Source organism: Carassius carassius, chromosome 13 (assembly GCF_963082965.1).
Source record: "Carassius carassius chromosome 13, fCarCar2.1, whole genome shotgun sequence".
NCBI classification, from domain to species: domain Eukaryota; kingdom Metazoa; phylum Chordata; class Actinopteri; order Cypriniformes; family Cyprinidae; genus Carassius; species Carassius carassius.
In genome coordinates, this window is record NC_081767.1 from 10,170,138 (window position 1) to 10,188,322 (window position 18,185).

Sequence of the window (18,185 nt, forward strand, 5' to 3'; positions counted from 1 at the left end):
TGCACCAACTTACTGCTGTTCCTTGTTGCTATGGTTACTTGCAGTAGGTTGCCAAGTGAGGATGGTTCTGTCATCAGCAGCGAATCAGTGAAAGAGGTCTCAGGAAAGGGTTTGGCTGTGCAAAAAGCCACAGCACAGCAGAAACTCACAAAGGAGGAGACGAGGAAGAGTAATGGTGAGAAATGCCTCCACAGTTTAAGAACTTTCACATTTGTGCATTTAAGCCACAAGACATCCATGAAATGAAGTTATTTTTCCAAAATGTCTTATTCTCATAAAGAAAATACAATCACTGAAGAGCTGCCTCAATAGTAATTTGAAGGGAGGTGTGCTCTTAACAAATAAAAGTAAGATTTCAAAAGGCAGGAATAATTGTGCTAACTCTCCAAAAATATCAATGTCCATTGTAGAGCATGCAATCTTGAATACATCGCACCAAATTTTTTGGAAAGAAGAACAGATGTTAATTAAAAAAAAAATAATAATAATAATAATTCAGTGTTTCTTCTGCCATGGGCATTTTGGTCCTGGGCTTTCAAACTCTATTAACCCTTACACATATATTTGCTATACTGCTAATTTTTTTTTTTTTTTTTTTTTGCATTTTTCTTTAAAGCAATTAAATAGAACACATTTTGCTATGATAGCTATGCTATCGTTATAAAAGGGGCAGCAGGTGCCTTTGCCGTCCTGAGTTCAACATCGCCCAACATTTTTCAAATGTAAATCTCTGATGTAAAATGGAAATGCAGTGTGCCCTAATTTAGATTAATAGGGTCAAAAATCAATCTGCCCCACTTGTTTTTTACGTAAACCTTATGGAACAATCCATCCGCATCAAAAACTTGTTTACAGTCTCCATTAGTTCAGCAACTAAAAAGTTAGATTGTGAACACATCTGTTCATCTGTATCAGGTGCAGGGGGATGTGTGGAGGAGTTATCAAATTAGTTAGAGTATAAATCCTTTAGTTTAAATTTGCTCATTTGAATAGCCTTCTGTTGTGTTTGTTCTGAGAATTGACATGGCTTTCTTTTTCTCTCCTGATTTCCTGCACAACTCGCACCATTTCTAAGTCAATATTCAAACACACTAAATGCACCATTAAATTAATGTTAATTTTAAGGTAACATGCATGTGTACTTGGAGCCTGTCAACCAACGTTAGAGCACCACCCTCAGGCTAAATTATGCAACCACACTAAACTCTGCTTATGAGTGGTAAATCATAAATAAATATGTATTTATTTTGAAACTTAAAGGGATAGTTCACCCAAAAATGAAAATTTTATGTTTATCTGCTTAACCAGAGGGCATCCCAAGATGTAGGTGATTTTGTTTCTTCAGTAGAACACAAATTGAGATTTGTAAGTCAAACCGTTGCAGTCTATCACTCTAATAATGTTAGTGGATGAGAATCATGGCTAAAGAGCACTTTATATGCAGTGTTTTACACTACTTTGTACTGACATTTAAATTATTTGATAAAGTGAACTTATTGTGAACGTACATGTTTTTACATTGTACATAAATTCTAAAATACCTGCATGTAATTACATGTGCAGTTAGTTTCTGTGATTACATCTGTGATTACATCTATAATTACACTGTTGACCCTATACATTTACCCCTTAACCCACCAAACATGTCCCTAACTTTAACTGTACCCCATCTCAGTAACTGTAAAAATGCTTTGCAATACAACATGAACACGATAAGTACATTGTACCAAATAAAATAGTAAATATATATATATATATATATATATATATATATATATATATATATATATATATATATGGTATATGATATATGTTTTTTTTTTTTGACATACGTATATAGTAGTTAAAGACACCTTAATATAAAGTGGGAACGCTATGACCCCAGAATCTGCTGTACCTACATTTATATTCACTAGCCACTACTGATTATATGCATCCTAAATACTTACAATTAAATAAGATTTAAAACAAAAATTGCCTAGTTTAATAATTTAACAAAACACAAATTAGTGCTATTTAACTTTATACATCACATATTTTATCCCAGTGCTCTTTACTGACACTTTTAATTCCATATTAAATTAAAGCTGCAAGTAGCAATGAACGGGCCCTCGCACCCGGGCTCACCGCCAGTGAGTGGCTTTAGTTATTAGGTGAATGCTGAGAAATATGCATTTAAACTCATAAATATAAGTGGAATGTATCAAAGTGTATTCCATATATGTGCCAATCGTCCTGTTGCCAGCAGGTGGTGCTATCATTATAATGGAATATTGGCCTTCAGATGTATTCAGGCCAGGACTCTTATCAAACATTTGAAGTTTGGGGAAGATCGAACATTTTATGCCTGAGTTACAACAACTTCTCTTGCTGTGGCGAAACATCAAAATTTGTCATGGCGCCATGGACACGCCTTTTAACAAAAAAATCAAGATCTCCACAATTTAACATTGCACAGGCATTTAGATTAGACTGACCACAAAAAATACATTAATGTCAAAAAATTTCTAAGAGTAGTTTGTCGCAGCGTAAAACATGTAACTTCCTGCTGCCAGCAGGTGGCACTATGACAATAACTGAATATTGGCATGTAGATCTGTTAAGGGCAGAAGTCTTATCTAACATGTGAAGTTTGGGGCAGATTGGACATTGTATGTCTGAGTTTCAGCAACTTCCTTTTTCATGGCGAAACATCAAAATTTGTCAGGCCGCCATGGACACGCCCTTTAACGAAACCTCAAGATCTTCGCAATTTAACATCACAGAGGCCTTTAGATTTAAATGACCAAGTTTGGTGTTGATCTGAATAAATCTCTAGGAGGAGTTCGTTAAAGTACAACCCCTGAAAATGACAAAAACAACGCCAATTTTGCAGAGAAAATTCAAAATAACCGACTTTCTGTTGGGTTTCGGATTTCGTACCAAGAGACTTTTTTGTAGGTATTGGTGTGTTACATGTGTGTACCGATTTTTGTACATGTACGTGAAACGGAGCTCGAGGCGCGCTATGTTGAAAGTGTATAGGTGGCGCTATCGAGCCATTTTGCCACACCCAATGGAATATTGGCCTACAGATGTGTTCAGGCCAGGACTCTTATCACACATGTGAAGTTTGGGGAAGATCAGACATTTTATGCCTGAGTTATAACATCTTTTATTCCCATGGCGAGACATCGAACTTTGTCACGGCGCCATGGACACGCCTTTTAACGAAAACTCAAGATCTTCACAACTTAACATTGCACAGGCCTTAAGATTAGACTGACCACAAAAAAGACATTGATGTCATAAAATTTCTAGGAGTAGTTAGTCGCAGTGTAAAATATGTCACTTCCTGTTGCCAATAGGTGGCGCTATGACTATAACTGAATATGGGCATGTCAATCTGTTCAGGTTCGGAGTCTCATCAAACATGTGAAGTTTGGGGCAGATTGGACATTGTATGTCTGAGTTATAGCAACTTCATTTTTCATGGCGAATCATCGAAATTCGCCAGGCCGCCACGGACACGCCCTTCAACGAAAACTCAAGATCTTCACAATTTAACATCGCAAAGGCCTTTGGATTAGGCATACCAAATTTGGTGTTGATTTGAAGAAATCTCTAGGAGGAGTTCGTTAAAATACAACACATGGAAATGACCAAAATTACACAAAATTTGCTCATAATATTAAAAATAACCGACTTCCTGTTGGGTTTAGAATTTTGCTCCAAGAGTCTTTTTTGTAGGTATTGGTGTGTTACATATGTGTGCCAATTTTGGTGCATGTACGTGAAACACAGCTGGAAGGCTGTTGATTTCCTTAGTATAGGTGGCGCTGTCGAGCCATTTTGCCACACCCTCTTCTGAATCCTATATCAGACGAAAATGTTTACCAGGTTTGACGCGTGTGCAAAGTTTCATGACTTTTTGAGCATGTTTAAGCCCTCAAAAGTGCGATTCATTCGGGAGAAGAATAATAATAATAATTAAAGCTGCAAGCAGCGATGAACGGGCCCTCGCACCCGGGCTCACCGGCAGCGAGTGGCTCTAGTAAATGGGTGAACGGTGAGAAATATGCGTTTAAACTCATAAATATAAGTAGAATATATCAATGTTTATTCCATATATGTACAAATCTTCCTGTTGCCAGCAGGTGGCGCTATCACTATAATGGAATATTGGCCTTCAGATGTGTTCAGGGCTGCACTCTTATCGAACATGTGAAGTTTGGGGAAGATCAAACATTTTATGCCCGAGTTACAACAACTTCTCTTGCTGTGGCGAGACATCAAATTTCGTCATTTTTGCCATGGACACGCTCTTTAACAAAAACTCAAGATTGCCACAATTTAACATTACACAGGCCTTTAGATTAGACTGACCACAAAAATACATTAATGTCAAAAAATCTCTAGGAGTAGTTTGTCTCAGCGTAAAATATGTCACTTCCTGTTGCCAGCAGGTGGCGCTATGACTATAATTGAATATGGGCATGTAGATCTGTTAAGGGCAGAAGTCTTATCTAACATTCAAAGTTTGGGGCAGATTGGACATTGTATGTCTGAGTTACAGCAACTTCCTTTTTCATGGCGAAACATCGAAATTTGTCAGGCCGACATGGACACTCCCTTTAACGAAACCTCAAGATCTTCCCAATTTAACTTCGCAAAGGCCTTTAGATTTAACTGACCAAGTTTGATGTTGATCTGAATAAATCTCTAGGAGGAGTTCGTTAAAGTACAACCCCTGAAAATGCCAAAAACAACACCAATTTTGCAGAGAAAATTCTAAATAACTGACTTCCTGTTTGGATTCGGATTTTGTACCAAGAGACTTTTTCGTAGATATTGGTGTGTTACATGTGTGTACCGATTTTTGTACATGTACGTGAAACATAGCTTGAGGCGCACTCCTTTAAAAGTGTATATGCACTCTGTTGAAAATGTATAGGTGGCGCTATCGAGCCATTTTGCCACACCCAATGGAATATTGGCCTTCAGATCTGTTCAGGCCAGGACCCTTATCACACATGTGAAGTTTGGGCAAGATCGGACATTTTATGCCTGAGTTATAACATCTTTTATTCCCATGGCGACACATCAAACTTCGTCACGGCGCCATGGACATGCCTTTTAACGAAAACTCAAGATCTTCACAACTAAACATCACACAGGTCTTTAGATTAGACTGACCACAAAAATAACATTGATGTCATAAAATTTCTAGGAGTAGTTTGTCGCAGTGTAAAATATTTCACTTCCTGTTGCCAATAGGTGGCGCTATGACTATAACTGAATATTGGCATGTAGATCTGTTCAGGTCAAGAGTCTTATCCAACATGTGAAGTTTGGGGCAGATTGGACATTGTATGTCTGAGTTACAGCAACTTCCTTTTTCATGGCGAAACATCGAAATTTGTCAGGCCGCCATGGACACGCCCTTTAACGAAACCTCAAGTCCTTCGCAATGTAACATCGCAAATGGCTTTAGATTACACTGACCAAGTTTGGTGTTCATCCGAATAAATCTCTAGGAGGAGTTCGTTAAAGTACAACCACTGAAAATGGCAAAAACAACACCAATTTTGCAGGGAAATTTCAAAATAACCGACTTCCTGTTGGGATTAGGATTTCGTACCAAGAGACTTTTTTGTAGGTACTGGTGTGTTACATGTGTGTACCGATTTTTGTACATGTACTTGAAACGGAGCTCGAGGCGCGCTATGTTGAAAGTGTATAGGTGGCGATATCGAGCCATTATGCCACACCCGATGGAATATTGGCCTACAGATGTGTTCAGGCCAGGACTATTATCACACATGTGAAGTTTGGGGAAGATCGGACATTTTATGCCTGAGTTATAACATATTTTATTCCCTTGGCGAGACATCGAACTTCGTCATGGCGCCATGGACACGCCTTTTAACGAAAACTCAAGATCTTCACAATTTAACATTGCACAGGCCTTTAGATTAGACTGACCACAAAAAAGACATTGATGTCAAAAAATTTCTAGGAGTAGTTAGTCGCAGTGTAAAATATGTCACTTCCTGTTGCCTATAGGTGGCGCTATGACTATAACTGAATATGGGCATGTCAATCTGTTCAGGTCAGGAGTCTTATTAAACATGTGAAGTTTTGGACACATTGGACATTGTATGTCTGAGTTATAGCAACTTCATTTTTCATGGCGAATCATCGAAATTCGCCAGGCCGCCACGGACACGCCCTTTAACGAAAACTCAAAATCTTCGCAATTTAACATCGCAAAGGCCTTTAGATTAGGCATACCAACTTTGGTGTTGTTCTGAATTAATCTCTAGGAGGAGTTCGTTAAAATACAACGCATGGAAATGACAAAAATGCCACAAAATTTGCTCATAAAATTAAAAATAACCGACTTCCTGTTGGGTTTCGGATTTTGCTCCAAGAGACTTTTTTGTAGGTATTGGAGAGATACATGTGTATACCAATTTTCATATATGTACGTGAAACGTAGCTCGAGGCGCACACCGTTGAACGTGTATAGGTGGCGCTGTCGAGCCATTTTGCCACACCCACTTCTGAAACCCATATCAGACGTAAATTTTCGCCAGTTCTGAGGTGTGTGCAAAGTTTCATGACTTTTCGAGCATGTTTAGGCTCTCAAAAATGCGATTCATCTTAGAGAATAATAATAATAATAATAATAATAATAATAATAATAATAATAATAATAATAATAATAATAATAATAATAATAATAATAATAATAAATGGAGCAATTCCAAGAGGGTCCTCACACCATCGGTGCTCGGGCCCTAATAATAATAATTAAAGCTGCAAGCAGCGATGAACGGGCCCTCGCACCCGGGCTCACCGGCAGCGAGTGGCTCTAGTAAATAGGTGAACGGTGAGAAATATGCATTTAATGTCATAAATATAAGTACAATATATCAATGTTTATTCCATATATGTGCAAATCTTCCTGTTGCCAGCAGGTGGCGCTATCGCTATAATGGAATGTTGGCCTTCAGATGTGTTCAGGGCTTCACTCTTATCGAACATGTGAAGTTTGGGGAAGATTAAACATTTTATGCCCGAGTTACAACAACTTCTCTTGCTGTGGCGAGACATCAAATTTTGTCATTTTTGCCATGGACACGCTCTTTAACAAAAACTCAAGATTGCCACAATTTAACAGTACACAGGCCTTTAGATTAGACTGACCACAAAAATACATTAATGTCAAAAAATCTCTAGGAGTAGTTTGTCTCAGCGTAAAATATGTCACTTCCTGTTGCCAGCAGGTGGCGCTATGACTATAATTGAATATGGGCATGTAGATCTTATTAAGGGCAGAAGTCTTATCTAACATTCAAAGTTTGGGGCAGATTGGACATTGTATGTCTGAGTTACAGCAACTTCCTTTTTCATGGCGAAACATCGAAATTTGTCAGGCCGCCATGGACAATCCCTTTAACGAAACCTCAAGATCTTCCCAATTTAACTTCGCAAAGGCCTTTAGATTTAACTGACCAAGTTTGATGTTGATCTGAATAAATCTCTAGGAGGAGTTCGTTAAAATACAACCCCTGAAAATGCCAAAAACAACACCAATTTTGCAGAGAAAATTCTAAATAACTGACTTCCTGTTTGGATTCGGATTTTGTACCAAGAGACTTTTTCGTAGATATTGGTGTGTTACATGTGTGTACCGATTTTTGTACATGTACGTGAAACATTGCTTGAGGCGCACTCCGTTAAAAGTGTATATGCACTCTGTTGAAAATGTATAGGTGCCGCTATCGAGCCATTTTGCCACACCCAATGGAATATTGGCCTTCAGATCTGTTCAGGCCAGGACCCTTATCACACATGTGAAGTTTGGGCAAGATCGGACATTTTATGCCTGAGTTATAACATCTTTTATTCCCATGGCGACACATCAAACTTCGTCACGGCGCCATGGACACACCTTTTAACGAAAACTCAAGATCTTCACAACTAAACATCACACAGGTCTTTAGGTTAGACTGACCACAAAAATAACATTGATGTCATAAAATTTCTAGGAGTAGTTTGTCGCAGTGTAAAATATTTCACTTCCTGTTGCCAATAGGTGGCGCTATGACTATAACTGAATATTGGCATGTAGATCTGTTCAGGTCAAGAGTCTTATCCAACATGTGAAGTTTGGGGCAGATTGGACATTGTATGTCTGAGTTACAGCAACTTCCTTTTTTATGGCGAAACATCAAAATTTGTCAGGCCGCCATGGACACGCCCATTAACGAAACCTCAAGTCCTTCGAAATTTAATATCGCAAATTGCTTTAGATTACACTGACCAAGTTTGGTGTTCATCCGAATAAATCTCTTGGAGGAGTTCGTTAAAGTACAACCCCTGAAAATGGCAAAAACAACGCCAATTTTGCAGGCAAATTTCAAAATAACCGACTTCCTGTTGGGATTAGGATTTCGTACCAAGAGACTTTTTTGTAGGTATTGGTGTGTTACATGTGTGTACCGATTTTTGTACATGTACTTGAAACGGAGCTCGAGGCGCGCTATGTTGAAAGTGTATAGGTGGCGCTATCGAGCCATTTTGCCACACCCGATGGAATATTGGCCTATAGATGTGTTCAGGCCAGGACTCTTATAATACATGTGAAGTTTGGGGAAGATCGGACATTTTATGCCTGAGTTATAACATCTTTTATTCCCTTGGCGAGACATTGAACTTCGTCATGGCGCCATGGACAAGCCTTTTAACGAAAACTCAAGATCTTCACAATTTAACATCGCACAGGCCTTTAGATTAGACTGACCACAAAAAAGACATTGATGTCATAAAATTTCTAGGAGTAGTTAGTCGCAGTGTAAAATATGTCACTTCCTGTTGCCTATAGGTGGCGCTATGACTATAACTGAATATGGGCATGTCAATCTGTTCAGGTCAGGAGTCTTATTAAACATGTGAAGTTTTGGACACATTGGACATTGTATGTCTGAGTTATAGCAACTTTATTTTTCATGGCGAATCATCGAAATTCGCCAGGCCGCCACGGACACGCCCTTTAATGAAAACTCTAAATCTTTGCAATTTAACATCGCAAAGGCCGTTAGATTAGGCATACTAACTTTGGTGTTGATCTGAATTAATCTCTAGGAGGAGTTCGTTAAAATACAACGCATGGAAATGACAAAAATGACACAAAATTTGCTCATAAAATTAAAAATAACCGACTTCCTGTTGGGTTTCGGATTTTGCTCCAAGAGACTTTTTTGTAGGTATTGGAGAGATACATGTGTATACCAATTTTCATACATGTACGTGAAACGTAGCTCGAGGCGCACACCGTTGAACGTGTATAGGGGGCGCTGTCGAGCCATTTTGCCACACTTACTTCTGAAACCCATATCAGACGTACATTTTCGCCAGTTCTGAGGTGTGTGCAAAGTTTCATGACTTTTCGAGCATGTTTAAGTAATAATAATAATAATAATAATAATAATAATAATAATAATAATAATAATAATAATAAACGGAGCAATTCCAAGAGGGTCCTCACACCATCGGTGCTCGGGCCCTAATAATAATAATAATAATTAAAGCTGCAAGCAGCGATGAACGGGCCCTCGCACCCGGGCTCACCGCCAGCGAGTTGATTTAGTAAAAAGATGAATGGTGAGAAATATGCATTTCATGTCATAAACATAATTGCAATATGTCAAAGTCATTAATATGTGCCAATCTTCATGTTGCCAGCAGGTGGCGCTATCATTATAATGGAATATTGGCCTTCAGATGTGTTCAGGCCAGGACTCTTATCAATCATGTGAAGTTTGGGGAAGATTGAACATGTTATGCCTGAGTTACAACAACTTCTCTTGCTGTGGCGAGACAACAAATTTTGTCACAGCGCCATGGACACGCCCTTAAACAAAAATTCAAGATCTCTACAATTTAACATTGCAAAGACCTTTAGATTAGACTGACCAAAATAAAATGTTGATGTCATTAAATTTCTAGGAGTTGTTTGTTACAACGTAAAACATGTCACTTCCTGTTGCCAGCAGGTGGCGCTATGGCTATAACAGAATATTGGCATTTAGATCTGTTCAGGTCAAAAGTCTTATCCAACATGTGAAGTTTGGGGCAGATTGGACATTGTATGTCTAAGTTACAACAACTTCCTTTTTCATGGAGAAACATCGAAATTTGTCAGGCCGCCATGGACACGCACTTTAACGAAACCTCAAGATCTTCGCCATTTAACATCGCAAAGGCCTTTAGATTTAACTGGCCAAGTTGATCTGAATAAATCTCTAGGAGGAGTTTGTTAAAGTACAACCCCTGAAAATGGCAAAAACAACGCCAATTTTGCAGAGAAAATTCTAAATAACCGACTTCCTGTTGGGATTCGGATTTCGTACCAAGATACTTATTTGTAGATATTGGTGTGGTACATGTGTGTACCGATTTTTGTTCATGTACGTGAAACATAGCTCGAGGTGCACTCCGTTGAAAGTGTATATGCACTCAGTTGAAAGTGTATAGGTGGCACTATCGAGCCATTTTGCCACACCCAATGGAATATTGGCCTTCAGATCTCTTCAGGCCAGGACTCTTATCACACATGTGAAGTTTGGGCAAGATCGGACATTTTATGCCTGAGTTATAACATCTTTAATTCCCATGGCGACACATCGAACTTCGTCACGGCGCCATGGACACGCCTTTTAACGAAAACTCAAGATCTTCACAACTAAACATCACACAGGTCTTTAGATTAGACTGACCACAAAAATAACATTGATGTCATAAAATTTCTAGGAGTAGTTTGTCGCAGTGTAAAATATTTCACTTCCTGTTGCCAATAGGTGGCGCTATGACTATATCTGAATATGGGCATGTAAATATGTTCAGGTCAGGAGTTGTATTAAACATTTGAAGTTTTGGGCAGATTGGACATTGTATGTCTGAGTTATAGCAACTTCCTTTTTCACGGCGAAACATCGAAATTTGTCAGGCCGCCATGGACGCGCCCTTTAACGAAACCTAAAGTCCTTCGCAATTTAACATCACAAAGGCCGTTAGATTAGGCATACCAACTTTGGTGTTGATCTGAATGAATCTCTAGGAGGAATTCATTAAAATACAACGCATGGAAATGACAAAAACTACACCAATTTTGCAGGGAAAATTCAAAATAACCGACTTCCTGTTGGGATTAGGATTTCGCACCAATAGACTTTTTTGTAGGTATTGGTGTGTTACATGTGTGTACCAATTTTTGTACATGTACGTGAAACATAGCTCGAGATGCACTCCGTTGAAAGTGTATAGGTGGCGCTATCGAGCCATTTTGCCACACCCGATGGAATATTGGCCTTCAGATCTGTTCAGGCCAGGACTTTTATCACACATGTTAAGTTTGGGGAAGATCGGACATTTTATGCCTGAGTTATAACATCTTTTATTCCCATGGCGAGACTTTGAATTTTGTCACGGCGCCATGGACACGCCCCTTAACGAAAACTCAAGATCTTCACAATTTAGCATTGCACAGGCCTTTAGATTATACTGACCATAAAAAAGACATTGATGTCAAAAAATTTCTAGGAGTAGTCTGTCGAAGTGTAAAATATGTCACTTCCTGTTGCCTATAGGTGGCGCTATGACTATAACTGAATATGGGCATGTAAATATGTTCAGGTCAGGAGTCTTATTAAACATGTGAAGTTTTGGGCACATTGGACATTGTATGTCTGAGTTATAGCAACTTCATTTTTCATGGCGAATCATCGAAATTCGCCAGGCCGCCACGGACACGCCCTTTAACGAAAACTCAAAATCTTCGCAATTTAACATCGCAAAGGCCTTTAGATTAGGCATACCAAATTTGGTGTTGATCTGAATAAGTGTCTAGGAGGAGTTCGTTAAAATACAACTCATGGAAATGGCAAAAATGACACAAAATTTGCTCATAATATTAAAAATAACTGACTTCCTGTTGGGTTTAGAATTTTGCTCTAAGAGACTTTTTTGTAGGTATTGGAGAGTTACATGTGTGTACCGATTTTCATACATGTACGTGAAACATAGCTCGAGGCGCACACCGTTGAACATGTATAGGTGGCGCTGTCGAGCCATTTTGCCACACCCACTTCTGAAACCCATATCAGATGTACATTTTAGCCGGTTCTGAGGTGTGTGCAAAGTTTCATGACTTTTTGAGTATGTTTAGGCCCTCAAAAATGCGATTCATCCTGGAGAATAATAATAATAATAATAATAATAATAATAATAATAATAATTAAAGCTACAAGCAGCGATGAACGGGCCCTCGCACCCGGGCTCACCGGCAGCGAGTGGCTTTAGTAAATAGGTGAACGGTGAGAAATATGCATTTAAACTCATAAATATAAGTAGAGGATATCAATGTTTATTCCATATATGTTCCAATCTTCCTGTTGCCAGCAGGTGGTACTATCATTATAATGGAATATTGGCCTTCAGATGTGTTCAGAGCTGCACTCTTATCGAACATGTGAAGTTTGGGGAAGATCAAACATTTTATGCCTGAGTTACAACAACTTCTCTTCTCTTCTCTTCTCTTCTCGAGACATCAAATTTTGTCATTTTTGCCATGGACACGCTCTTTAACAAAAACTCTTCACAACTAAACATCACACAGGTCTTTAGATTAGACTGACCGCAAAAATAACATTGATGTCATAAAATTTCTAGGAGTAGTTTGTCGCAGTGTAAAATATTTCACTTCCTGTTGCCAATAGGTGGCGCTATGACTATAACTGAATTTTGGCATGTAGATCTGTTCAGGTCAAGAGACTTATCCAACATGTGAAGTTTGGGGCAGATTGGACATTGTATGTCTGAGTTACAGCAACTTCCTTTTTTATGGCGAAACATCGAAATTTGTCAGGCCACCATGGACACGCCCTTTAACGAAACCTCAAGTCCTTCGTAATTTAACATCGCAAATGGCTTTAGATTACACTGACCAAGTTTGGTGTTCATCTGAATAAATCTCTAGGAGGAGTTCGTTAAAGTACAACCCCTGAAAATGCCAAAAACAACACCAATTTTGCAGAGAACATTCTAAATAACTGACTTCCTGTTTGGATTCAGATTTCGTACCAAGAGACTTTTTCGTAGATATTGGTGTGTTACATGTGTGTACCGATTTTTGTACATGTACGTGAAACATAGCTTGAGGCGCACTCCATTGAAAGTGTATATGCACTCAGTTGAAAGTGTATAGGTGGCACTATCGAGCCATTTTGCCACACCCAATGGAATATTGGCCTTCAGATCTGTTCAGGCCAGGACCCTTATCACACTTGTGAAGTTTGGGCAAGATCGGACATTTTATGCCTGAGTTATAACATCTTTTATTCCCATGGCGACACATCAAACTTCGTCACGGCGCCATGGACACGCCTTTTAATGAAAACTCAAGATCTTCACAACTTAACATCACACAGGTCTTTAGATTAGACTGACCACAAAAATAACATTGATGTCATAAAATTTCTAGGAGTAGTTTGTCGCAGTGTAAAATATTTCACTTCCTGTTGCCAATAGGTGGCGCTATGACTATAACTGAATTTTGGCATGTAGATCTGTTCAGGTCAAGAGTCTTATCCAACATGTGAAGTTTGGGGCAGATTGGACATTGTATGTCTGAGTTACAGCAACTTCCTTTTTCATGGCGAAACATCGAAATTTGTCAGGCCACCATGGACACGCCCTTTAACGAAACCTCAAGTCCTTTCCAAGAGGGTCCTCACACCATCGGTGCTCGGGCCCTAATTAAAGCTGCAAGCAGCGATGAAAGGGCCCTCGCACTCGGGCTCACCACCACCCGGTGCCCATAGAAGGAACAGTGAACGTTGGGCCATATGCTTATAAAATAGTAAATATTTTTGCCACATTTCCTGCTGCCAACAGGTGGCGCTATGATTATAACAGAATATTGACATGTAAATTTCTTCAGGCCAGGACTCTTACCAAACATGCAAAGTTTCGGGCAGATCAGACAAGTCATATTTAAGTTAGTATAAAATAATTCATTTCCTGTTGCCAGCAGGCGGCGCTATACTTAGAATTGAATATTGGCCTTTAGTTGTGTTCAGGCCAGTACTCTTATAAAACATGTGATGTTTGGGTAAGTTTGGGAATTGTATGCATGAGTTACAACAACTTCCTGTTTTATAGTATTAATAGCATCGTTTTGCACATACTAAGTATTGCTAGAATGTTTGAAAATATTTCTAGCATGATTAGCAAACAATGGCATATTTTACTGTGTTGCAAATAGTGCATAAAAGTGTTAAAAATGACACTTCCTGTTGCCAGCAGGTGGCGCTATGACTATAACCGAATATGGGCATGTTGATTTATTTATGACAGGACCCTTGTCAAACGTGTGAAGTTTGGGGCAAATCGGACATTGCTTGTCTGAGTTACAGCATCTTCCTTTTTCACTGCATTAGTTGCATGCTTTAGCACTTAGCTAAGTGTTGCTAGCATGTTTTAGTATGCTTCTAGAAGGTTGCCAGCATATTTAACCCTTTTTGACACATTTTAATTTGTTCCTAGGAGTCCATAACAGCGTTAACCTTGTCACTTCCTGTTACCAGCAGGTGGCGCTATGACTATAACTGAATTTGGTCGTGGGTGTTTGTTCAGAACAAAACACTTATCACACGTGTGAAGTTTGGGGAAGATCGGACATTGCTTGCCTGAGTTACAGCAACTTCCTTTTCATTACATTAGTAGCATGCTTTAGCCCTTAGCTAAGTGTTGCTGGGATGTTTTAGTATGTATCTAGCATGTTGCCAGCCTATTTAACACTTGTTGATGCTTTTTAATATGTTCCTAGGAGTCCATAACTGTGTTAACCTTGTCACTTCCTGTTACCAGCAGGTGGCGCTATGACTATAACTGAGTTTGGCCATGAATGTTTGTTCAGGACAGAACACCTATCACTCGTGTGAAGTTTCGGGAAGATTGGACATTGCTTGCCTTAGTTACAGCAACTTCCTTTTTCACTGCCTTAGTAGAATGCTTTAACACTTAGCTAAATGTTGCTAGCATGTATTAGCATGCTTATAAAGTTTTGCCAGCCTATTTAACCCTTGTTGATGCCTTTTATTATTTTGCAAGGAGTCCATAACAGTGTTGAACATGCCACTTCCTGTTGCCAGCAGGTGGCACTATGAATATAATCAAATATGGGCATGTTGATGTTTTCAGGACAGGACTCTTGTCAAACGTTTGAGGTTTGAGGCAGATCGGACATTGCTTGCATTAGTTACAGCAAATTCCTTTTTCACTGCATCACTAGCATGCTTTAGCATTTAGCTAAGTGTTGCGAGCATGTATTGGTATGTTTCTAGCATGTTGCCAGCCTTTTTAACACTTGTTGACACTTTTTTATATGTTCCTAGGAGTCCATAACATGTAACTTCCTGTTACCAGCAAGTGGCGCTATGACTATTACTGAATTTGGTCATGGGTGTTTGTTCAGGACAGAACACCCATCAAACGTGTGAAGTTTGGGGACAGATTGGACATTGCTTGCCTGATTTACAGCAACTTCCTGTTTCACTGCAATAATATGATGCTTTAGCACTTAGCTAATTGTTGCTAGCATGTATTAGTAGGTTACTAGCATGTTGCCAGCTTATTTAACACTTGTTGGCACTTTTTAATATGTTCCTAGGAGTCCATAACTGTGTTAACCTTGTCACTTCCTGTTACCAGCAGGTGGCGCTATGACTATAACTGCATTTGGTCATGGGTGTTTGTTCAGGACAGAACACCCATAACACGTGTGAAGTTTGGGATAGATCGGACATTGCTTGCCTGAGTTACAGCAACTTCCTTTTTCACTGCATTAGTAGCATGCTTTAACACTTAGCTAAATGTTGCTAGCATGTATTAGCATGCTTATAAAATTTTGCCAGCCTATTTAACCCTTGTTGATGCCTTTTATTATTTTGCAAGGAGTCCATAACAGTGTTAAACATGCCACTTCCTGTTGCCAGCAGGTGGCACTATGAATATAATTAAATATGGGCATGTTGATGTGTTCGGGACAGGACTCTTGTCAAACGTTTGAAGTTTGAGGCAGATCGGACATTGCTTGCATTAGTTACAGCAAATTCCTTTTTCACTGCATCACTAGAATGCTTTAGCATTTAGCTAAGTGTTGCTAGCATGTATTGGTATGTTTCTAGCATGTTGCCAGCCTTTTTAACACTGGTTGACACTTTTTAATATGTTCCTAGGAGTCCATAAAAATGTTAACCATGTCACTTCCTGTTACCAGCAGGTGGCGCTATGACTATAACTGAATTTGGTCATGGGTGTTTGTTCAGGACAGAACACCCATCACAAGTGTGAAGTTTGGGGCAGATCGAACATTGCTTTCCTGAGTTACAGCAACTTCCTGTTTCATTGCATTAGTAGCATGCTTTAGCACATAGCTAAATGTTGCTAGCATGTATTAGCATGCTTATACAATTTTGCCAGCCTATTTAACCCTTGTTGATGCCTTTTATTATTTTGCAAGGAGTCCATAACAGTGTTAAACATGCCACTTCCTGTTGCCAGCAGGTGGCACTATGAATATAATCAAATATGGGCATGTTGATGTGTTCAGGACAGGACTCTTGTCAAACGTTTGACATTTGAGGCAGATCGGACATTGCTAGCATTAGTTACAGCAAATTCCTTTTTCACTGCATCACTAGCATGGTTTAGCATTTAGCTAAGTGTTGCTAGCATGTATTGGTATGTTTCTAGCATGTTGCCAGCCTTTTTTAACACTTGTTGACACTTTTTAATATGTTCCTAGGAGTCCATAACAATGTTAACCATGTAACTTCCTATTACCAGCAGGTGGCGCTATGACTATTACTGAATTTGGTCATGGGTGTTTGTTCAGGACAGAACACCCATCACACGTGTGAAGTTTGGGGACAGATTGGACATTGCTTGCCTGATTTACAGCAACTTCCTGTTTCACTGCAATAATATGATGCTTTAGCACTTAGCTAATTGTTGCTAGCATGTATTAGTAGGTTACTAGCATTTTGCCAGCTTATTTAACACTTGTTGGCACTTTTTAATATGTTCCTAGGAGTCCATAACTGTGTTAACCATGTCACTTCCTGTTACCAGCAGGTGGCGCTATGACTATAACTGCATTTGGTCATGGGTGTTTGTTCAGGACAGAACACCCATAACACGTGTGAAGTTTGGGGCAGATCGGACATTGCTTGCCTGAGTTACAGCAACTTCCTGTTTCACTGCATTAGTAGCATGCTTTAGCACTTAGCTAAATGTTGTTAGCATGTATTAGCATGCTTATAAAATATAGCCTATTTAACCCTTGTTGATGCCTTTTATTATTTTGCAAAGAGTCCATAACTGTGTTAACCATGTCACTTCCTGTTACCAGCAGGTGGTGCTATGAGTATAACTGAATTTGGTCATGGGTGTTTGTTCAGGACAGAACACACATCACACGTGTGAAGTTTGGGGCAGATTGAACATTGCTTGCCTGAGTTACAGCAACTTCCGTTTTCACGGCGAAACATCAAACTTTTTCAGGCGCCAGGGACACACCCCTTGACGAAAACTCAAAAGCTTCGCAATTTAACGTCACAAAGGTCTTATGATGACCCTCACCAAATTTGAAGATAATCCGATTAAAACTGTAGGAGGAGTTCGTCAAAGTACGAGGCATGGAAACGGCAAAAACTGCACAAAAATCGTACAGGAAATTCAAAATAACTTACTTCCTGTTGGGTTTTGGATTTTGTACCAAGAAACTTTTTTGTAGGTATTGGTGTGTTACACGTATGTACCGATTTTCATGCATGTACGTGAAACATAGCTCGAGGGACACTCCGTTGAAATTAACCAGGTGGCGCTATCAAGCCATTTTGCCACACCCACTTCTGAAACCTATATCAAATGTAAATTTTCGCCGGTCCTGATGCGTGTGCAAAGTTTCGTGAATTTTGGAGCATGTTTAGGCCCTCAAAAATGCGCTTCATTACGGAAGTCGTGGCCTAATGGTTAGAAAGTCGGACTCCCAATCGAAAGGTTGTGAGTTCGAGTCCCGGGCCGGCAGGAATTGTGGGTGGGGGGAGTGCATGTACAGTTCTCTCTCCACCCTC

General features: G+C 39.3%; 1 protein-coding gene across 1 annotated transcript in view; it reads left to right on the top strand.

The window, feature by feature from the left end:
- LOC132155957 (UPF0606 protein KIAA1549L-like) overlaps window positions 1–18,185 on the top strand; it is a 184,398-nt gene that overhangs the window by 96,526 nt on the left and 69,687 nt on the right. The window contains exon 14 of the mRNA XM_059564749.1: window positions 45–175. Coding sequence (XP_059420732.1) covers window positions 45–175 — 131 coding nt within the window. The remainder of the gene's footprint in view (window positions 1–44; window positions 176–18,185) is intronic.